The sequence below is a fragment of the Echinops telfairi genome, unplaced genomic scaffold (genome assembly GCF_000313985.2).
Source record: "Echinops telfairi isolate 266 unplaced genomic scaffold, ASM31398v2 ScPeMD7_7421;HRSCAF=8459, whole genome shotgun sequence".
Classification (NCBI taxonomy): Eukaryota; Metazoa; Chordata; class Mammalia; order Afrosoricida; family Tenrecidae; genus Echinops; species Echinops telfairi.
This window is the reverse complement of record NW_022111321.1, coordinates 21548822-21557298: the sequence shown is the minus strand read 5'-3', so window position 1 is coordinate 21557298 and position 8477 is coordinate 21548822. Positions and strand designations below refer to the sequence as shown.

Below are 8477 nucleotides of genomic sequence, written 5' to 3'. Positions count from 1 at the left end.
TTACAAGGATCTACATATAACCTCCTCTCAGGGATGGACAACAGAAGAGTGGGTGGAGACACTGGACAGTGTAAGATATGAAAAAATAATTTATAAATTATCCAGGGCTAATGAGAGCGGGGAATGGGGGGTGAGGGGAGGGCCGGGAATGAGCTGATAGATGATACCAAGGGCTCAAGTAGAAAGCAAATGTTTTGAGGATGGCAACAAATGCACCAAGTGTGCTGACACAGTGGATGTATGGATTGTTCTAAGAGTTGAACAAGCCCCCAATAATTTTTTTAAAACTTCAAGTTGAGCCTATTGGATCTGCAGTGAGTGCCTGCACATCTTTGAATCACTATTATGGCACGCCTTGTGCAGCTAACAGGAATCTTAAAGGTTGGTACATTAAGCCAACACTGGGGTAAAAAGAGAAAAGATTTTGTTGCCATTTAGAGGTAAGGATCTGGGTCGTGTTGGTAACAAGTTAACAAATGAGAACCCGTAGTGATTCCACTTTGAAAGGATAGCTTTTGCCAAGTAGAAGAAAAGGACTGTGGGAAAAGAAAGTGAGGCCTTTATCTCCAGATCCCAACCACTGCTTCTCTTTCTTCTTAGGTGCATCGCTTCATGGAGCTATGTTGGGATAAGTGTGTGGAGAAGCCAGGAAATCGCCTAGACTCTCGCACTGAAAATTGTCTTTCTAGCTGTGTGGACCGCTTCATTGATACCACCCTTGCCATCACCAGTCGGTTTGCCCAGATTGTACAGAAAGGACAGTAGGCCATCTCTTAGGAACATGACAGAAGCAGCAAAGGACTTGCTATTATTAACGTGTCCATGGAGTAAGGAGGACATCTATTGTCAGGTGATCAAGCTGATGCCAAGCCTCTTGGTGCTAAAAAGTAACAGATCAAATGTTCAAAACATAAAATTTATTTGAAATTCCCAAACTCCAGATTGTATCTCATCAGTTATTTAATAAATGTGAATTCTCCAAGTCTGTTTTAAATCCCATGTTAGGATTGGAATGTTAGAGAACTCTGACTAGTAGAAGCACTAGAATAACTGTCCTAAGCTTGGTCGGACAAATGAGAGAGCTTAGATGATGCAGAGCCGTTGTAGGCCGTACTTAAGGGGCTAGAACTATCAGAGGATTGAGCTAGGTGAGGAACAAGATGGCTTTATTGCCCATACATGGTGAAAATAGGCAAAATGTCATTAGTTGAGGAGACAGGCCTGCTGGTGTTGGTGAGCAGAAAGGGTTATGACCCAGATGGAGCCAAGCTTCTGGAGATGTTTTGTTCCACTACCCTCAATCTGTGCTTGCAATAAGAATAGTACTTTTTACAGCACAGAAGCACCACGAAAAATACATAATTAAAGAGATCCCACTTGCTCCCAAGAATATAGCAGTTGCCCTAGGTGAAGAGGTAGTAATTATAGATTGGTCTATCCCCTTAAACTCCCACTAATGCCAAAGATAAATATATATGCTCTAGCATCTGCTCATAAACCTCTAGCCAACCTGTTTTAAGACTTGTGTTTTATTAGAAATCTGTTCAGTAAAGAGAACTACAGAATATGACCACCCCATGGAATGTTGGTTGTATTCTACTGCTGGTGTTGTACACTGTTAGGCTTCCAGAAGTGCATTATTTCTGTATTGTACATGGGAAGTGAGGCCAGGAGAGAACGAACTTTTCTCCCCATAATGAAAAAGTCCACTTGTGCTCTCTCCATCTTCTGTCCATGGTATCTTGGTTCCTTACAAATGACCATGCTGGGGATCATGGTATGACCTTGGAAATGTAGTCTCTGCCTGGGGCTTTCATCTAAAGGCAGCGTGGGAAGAGGCGGTGTCTCCCTGAGAAGCCAATTTTATTTCACAATGGATTACACCTAGTGTCAAGAAAAATCTGAACTTCATTACTAGATCTAGAAATGAACATGGAAAACTGTTAGATGGCAGTTGCAACCCTGAAGTCCCATTCAGAGCACCGTTATTGGCATGGCTAATCTGTAATGTGTCCCCATTTGGTTGAAGATCTAAAACAACTTGAAATGGTTTCAGACACAAGCCCGTTTAGGCAGCAATGGAACAGAATACTTCCACTGAATAAAACAATTACCACATTTAGGGGTATAGTAGGATTTACAGTTAACCTGTATAGTAGAGGACTTTTGGTTGAGGGAACCCTAGGAGCCGCCTTCTGACAGCTACCTAAAGATGTCAGGAAGGAAAAAGATTAGCTCATAGGCCCATTTCCTCATGAAACTGGAGAACATCTGTAAGGGCAACATAGAGAATAGTCAAAGCACCAAACTGGACACACACAATCATCAGCTTTCGCTTCCTTGCTATAAAGAAGGGGAGGCCCTTGCACAAGGATGTTTCCATTTTACTCGGCCACCTCGATCCAGCCCTTGCCTTCCCCAACTTTAGCAGTCCCATGGGGTGTACCCAGGCCATGTCTGGATTCACCTTCCTGGGTGTTTGAATGTGCTGTATATGTCCTCTAAACTAAACATGATTAACTGCAAAAAAATAATCTTTTCAAGAAACCTTCATAACAAAAATAACAGATTCCCTAAGAACAATAAAAGGGGATCAAGTTTTAACAGGCCAAAATAGAAAAGCGGTCCGTCTGAATGTACCCAGATGGCACCAGATACCTCTGCCCTCGGCGCCCTGGGTTAACCGAGTCACTGGCAAAGCCCGCAGGGAAAGGCTGTCACAGGAAGCGGAAGCGGCTGTCTGCTTCAGTCATCCTCTGAACTGTCAGCCGACCTTTCGTCCGTGGCCACTTTCCAGTTTGTGCGTCTGTTTGTCCTTCCGGGCACCTCGCTGTTGCTCACAGGAACGTGACCTGTTTTCTCTCTCTCTGTCCTGGGTTTTTTAGGGTCTCTTTCCAGACTGTCCTCAGAACTGCTGGGTGCCGACTCAGCAGACCGAGAAATGTCGCTTTCTGATTGCGTCAACAAGTCCGGCTTTTTGAGAGACTTTTTCCTGGATTTTTTCTTGCGCTTATGTGACTGTTTCCTTTTCCTGGTGCTGCAAACTTCCGTTTCCTCTGAGATCTCGCTTGAGGACTCTACTGTGACATCTGTGGCTTCCTTTTTGCTTTTCTTCTGTTTTTTGTGTGACCTTTTTTTCTGCTTTTTCTTGTGCGATTTCTTTGACTTCTTATGTTTGCGAGATTCATGGGTAGTTGATTTTACCTGTGGAGACGTTCGTTGTCCATTGGTAATATCTCGGTGATCACTACTAATAAAAAAGGAATAAAGAAAAAAGAAAAAGTATAATTTCATTTTGCATCCTAGACAGAAGTTAACATTTTCATTTAGAGTTTTAAAGTATTACTCAGACCTTTTTATCTACTCTTAATACTGAGTTTTTGTTTCTTATCTTTAAAATGAATAATACTCGTCTGCCACATTAAATTATTGAATGGATTACTGCACACACACAATTCATATACCTAAATGCTAACCTTCCAAATACCAGGGAAAGGCAGAATACGCCAATTTTTTTCCTAACAAAAATTACACATTTCCTAACATTTTTAATAGCAAATGATTTTATATGTAAAACTTAGGACTCTCTTATTTTAAAATCATTTTATCGGGCTCGTACAACTCATCACAATCCATACATACATCCATGTGCCAAGCACATTTGTACACTTATTGACCTCATCATTCTCAAAACATTTGCTTTCTACTTGAGCCCTTGTTATCAGCTCCTCATTTCCCCCCTCCCCCCCAGGACTCAATTTATAATATATTTATACTAATCTGAATTTTAAACTTTTTCTCCCAGTCATGCTGTTTTTTACCTGTCTGTTTCAAATTCTTCAGGGTATAACTCTTTATAACCACTGTGACCCCATCTGTAATGTGCAACATATTACACATTATTAATGCAATGCATACATTTTTTGGAAATTAAAATAAAATTAGACCTAAGAGTACATATATACAGCCAGGCCCTTATGACAGCACAGTAGCCTAGGTGGCTGTATTTCCTGTACTACATATAACCATTTCAGACAACAAAGGATTCGTTTGTCCATCTGTAAGGGAACTTGCCATTCTCTTCCTTGAGAAACTGAGGTATGTTGGTATTCTTTTTTAGCTATGAAGGATTTCTATAAAAACTCTTCTACTGGGGTTATTTAGTAACAGTTTAATGTAATTCACATACCATTAAATTCACCCTCTTACTGTATGTATACAAGGGAATACCAAAAAAAATTTTTTTCCCAAAGCTATATATTTAAATTTTTTTACAAAACAACCTTATCACCTTCAAAATACTCTCCATTACACTTAATACATTTGTCAAATCTGTGACTCCATTCTTGGAAACATTTTTCAAACTCATCTGTTTGGCTGGCTGACAGCACCTCCCTTGTTTTTTGCCTCACCTCTTCTATTTCATCAAATCACTGTCCTTTCATGTCCCTCTGCATTCCCAGAAACAAAGTCTTGGAGTGAGGTCAGGTAACTAGGATGCATGGGGCAAGAGAGGCATGCTGTTTTTGCCCAAAACTGGCACAGAGATGGCTGCGTGAGCAGGTATGGTGGTGTGGCAAAACCAGTCCTGTCTGCCACATATCAGGTGTCTTGGGTTTTTTTTAAGTCATTTTATTGGGGACTCATGCAACTCTTATCACAATCCATACATCCATCAATTTTCCCAAGCACATTTGTACATTTATTGCATCATTTTCAAAACATTTTTCTTTCTACTTGAGCCCGTGGTATCAGCTTCTCATTTTTCCCCCTCTCCCTGACCTTCCCTCATGAACCTTTGATAACTTATAAATTATTTTTTCATGTCTTAAACTGACTGATGTCTACCTTCACCCACTTTTCTGTTATCCATCCCCTTGGGAGGGGGTTATATGTAGATATTGTGATCATTTCCTCCTTTCTCCTCCCATGTTTCCCTTACTCTCCTGGTAACGATACTCTCATTATTGGTCCTGAGGGGGTTATCTATCCTGGACCCCCTGTGTTTTCAGCTCTTAACTATACCCGTGTACATGTTCTGGTCTAGCCAGATTTGTAAGGTAACATTGGGGTCACGATAGTGGGGGGGGAGGGGGAGCATTAAAAAACTAGAGGAAAGGTATATGTTTCATCGATGCTACATTGCACCCTGACTGGCCCGTCTCCTCCCCGAGACCCTTCTGTAAGGGGATGTCTAATTGTCTACAGATGGGCTTTGGGTCTCCACCTCCACACTGCCCCTGATTCACAATGATAAGATTTTTGTTCTGGGTCTTTGATGCCCACATCAGGCGGTTTTTGTGGCATGCACACTGTTAACGCAATCTTTTCAGAACCTCTAAACAGAAAGCTTAACAGTCTGACCTGGTGGAATAAACTCCAAATGCACTATGAGTCGACATCCAAAATGAGGCTTGCCATCAATCAACATTTCACCTTTTTTGAAATGAGAAAAATCACTCATGAATATACTATATTTAGCTACTCCTCAACTGACATATATTTGAATTGTTTCTAATTTTTGGTTATTGCAAAAATGGCAATAGCTGTGAATATCTGTATACAGGTTTGAGTGGGCCAATTGTTTAAAGTGCATATTCTCAGGCCAACTATCATTATAAGTCACAGAAATTTAGTCACAAACCTGTCTGGCATGTTAGCTTCATAATCATATAACTTCCTGTTCCAGGACTTAGCCTTAAGAAAATCATCTTCTAGTGTCCCCGAAACTTCATGCCTTGGCCTCCAATAGTCTCTCTGACTTTCTTCATCAAAACCATCACTACGCATCCGGCTGTAAGAGAAAGCAGAGAATAATTTCAGATTTAAAACCATCAGTAGGTTACGCGAGGGAACACCAATCAAAGCTCACAGAACAAACTGAGGGAAGACCAACCTGATACTGCTAAAACAAAAAAATTGTAAAAGACATCATCTGTTCCTCTCTATGTCCTGTTCTCATGGGACAACTTTATTGATGCAGAGAAAGAAACCAAAATACAGGGAAAGATACATCTAGACGATGGTATGCTCTAAGTCACGCTGATTCTCAAGCCTGGGGGCATCCAAAGGAGACCGCCTCGTCATGATTGGAAATACTTCAAAGTACCCTAGAGATTCTGAACTAGCCCTCCTTCCCTGCAGCCAGTGACTCGCTGCTGCAGTGTCATCACAGTAGCAGTGGGAGCCAGGCACGACTCCTGAGTATTGAGGAAGAAAGTCGAGAACCACTGGTCTAGCCTGTTTTCACACTGTCCAGTAACCAGCCAGCCAATCAGTTGGAAATTCTTAAGAGCCCAGTATGTGCTAGGCAATGCTCTAATTGCTGGGAATGTGGCAGCAGATGGGACCAGTACAATCACTGCCACTAAAGAGGTGATGTTCTAAAATGTATTGACCATGACAAGTATATATAAAGAATCTACCCTAAAAGTACCATTTTTGTTCCCAGAAATGCCACTTGGAACTGAAAAGATTTGTTTTTTTTTGTCGGGGCTTTGCGATCTTTACCATGGACACCGTAAATACTTCTTGCCTGAAGCCATTCACTCACATCAGTCAAATGCTTCAGTCCACATACTCCATTGGCACACTCACTCTCCTGAAATGCCTCACTACTAACTACTGCTTTTCCAAGATGGTTATAAAAGCAGATTATTACACTAGAGTCACTTTCTATATTCATACCTCCTACACTCACTAGTATATAATCCCTGAGATATGGCCCCAGCTATGCAGACATTTCTGTACCTCCACGGGTAAGGCAACAAACCTCCGTACATTCATATTCACACTCAAGGAGGTAATGTAAAAGGCAATGTGATATGGCAAAGAGTAGATGGGTAGAGAAAAGGCTGAAAGAATGAAAGACTGGTTTGGGAAAGGGGCAGTGGTCAGCTAAGTGACTACAGGCTACCAGTGCAAAAGCTTGTTAGAGGCCATCGGACAGCAGTTACTCAAAATGTTTACAAAATTAAGTGTTAATTACCCAGCAATTCTACTCTTAGACTTGTGAGGGGGCTAAAAAAAAGTTCCTGGAAAAACAGAATGAAGATGAAAAACAATTTTCCCCTAGTTCTTGAATGCTTCCTCCCCGCCACTATCAAGATCCCAATTCTACCTCACAAATCCGGCTGAACCGGAGGATGTATACTGGTACAGATAGGAACTGGAGGCACAGGAAATCCAGGACAGATGAACCCCTCAGGACCAGTGGTGAGACTGATGATACCGGGAGGGTGGAGGGAGGTGAGGGAGAAAGGGGGAATAGATTACAAGGATCTACATATAACCTACATATGGACAGTGGAGAAGTGGGTGAAGGGAGACATCGGACAGAGTTAAGATATGATAAAATAATAATTTATAAATTATCAAGTGTTCATGGGGGAGGGGAGGAAAATGAGCGAATACCAAGGGCTCAAATAGAAGGCAAATGTTTTGAGAATGATGAGGGAAACAAATGTACGAAAGTGCTTGACACAATGGATGGATGTGTGGATTGTGATAAGAGTTGTACGAGCCCCCAATAAAATGAATTAAAAAAAAAAAAACCAGAATGAAGAGAGAACGGAATTTTCCCACTGACGTTTTAAAGCCTCTTTGCCCGAAAGAACTAAAAGCAGGAATTCAAACAGACACAGGTACACCAGTCTTCGCTGCAGCATTATTCACAATGAGCAAAAGGTGGAAAGGGCTCAAATGTCCCTCAAAAACAAGTGACTGAATAAACAAAATGCATATGATACCAAACCCGCTGCCACCAAGTCAATTGTGACAGCAGCCCTGTGAAGGCAGAACAGCACTGCCTCCTCGGGTTCCAGGCTGTAAACCCTGAAGGAAACTAACTGTTGCATCTTTCTCCTGTGGAACAGCTGGTGAGTTCAAACTGCCATTGCAGCTGAGCACTTTTAACCACGGCATCACCAGGTTTCTTATATACAGACATTACTAGCCATAAAGAGAAGTTCTGAAACATGCTACCACAAGGATGAGCCTTGAAAACATCTCACTCAATGAACTAAACCAGTCACAAAAGGGCAAATACTATACAGTATTCTACTTAGATAAGGTTAACTTGATAGGCAAATTCATAGAAAGAATAGATGGGCTGGATGTTCTTATGTGCCACTTTGTTTGGTGCTGTCGAAGCCATCCGCAATTTTATGTGCATATTGTTATCTCTGCAGGTCTACCTAGATAAGATAGGCTGGATAAGCAATGTGAGAAGAAAACAACGGGACCAACGGTCCAGGGGGACATGGGAGAGTGGGAGGTGGGGGAAGGGAGGAGGTGTTGGTCAACCCAGGGACAAGGGAACAACGAGTGGTTCAAAACCACTGGCAGGGAGGGGATAGGAGGACTGGTAGGGAGTAACCAAGGGCAATGTAACCGAGAGGAATTACTGAAACCAGAATGAAGGCTGAACATGGTAGTGGGATAGGAGGAAAGCATAAGGAAATAGAGGAAAGGAGTAG

The 8477-nt window shown here is 41.8% G+C and overlaps 2 protein-coding genes across 6 annotated transcripts in view; one reads left to right on the top strand and one right to left on the bottom strand.

Moving 5' to 3' along the window:
- The window catches only part of TIMM8B (translocase of inner mitochondrial membrane 8 homolog B), a 4999-nt gene extending 4017 nt beyond the window's left edge, over positions 1–982 (top strand). The window contains 1 exon segment of the mRNA XM_045297743.1: positions 571–982. Coding sequence (XP_045153678.1) covers positions 571–765 — 195 coding nt within the window. The 3' untranslated portion in view covers positions 766–982.
- The window catches only part of NKAPD1 (NKAP domain containing 1), a 16021-nt gene continuing 8446 nt past the window's right edge, over positions 903–8477 (bottom strand). For 3 of the 5 annotated variants that reach the window (XM_004708966.2, XM_045297757.1, XM_045297758.1), the window contains 3 exons: positions 5645–5794; positions 3822–3875; positions 903–3250 (listed from right to left, as the gene is read on the bottom strand). In XM_004708966.2, coding sequence (XP_004709023.1) covers positions 2746–3250; positions 3822–3875; positions 5645–5794 — 709 coding nt within the window. In that variant the 3' untranslated portion in view covers positions 903–2745. The remainder of the gene's footprint in view (positions 3251–3821; positions 3876–5644; positions 5795–8477) is intronic. The other 2 variants (XM_004708967.2, XM_045297756.1) reach the window with 2 other exon arrangements.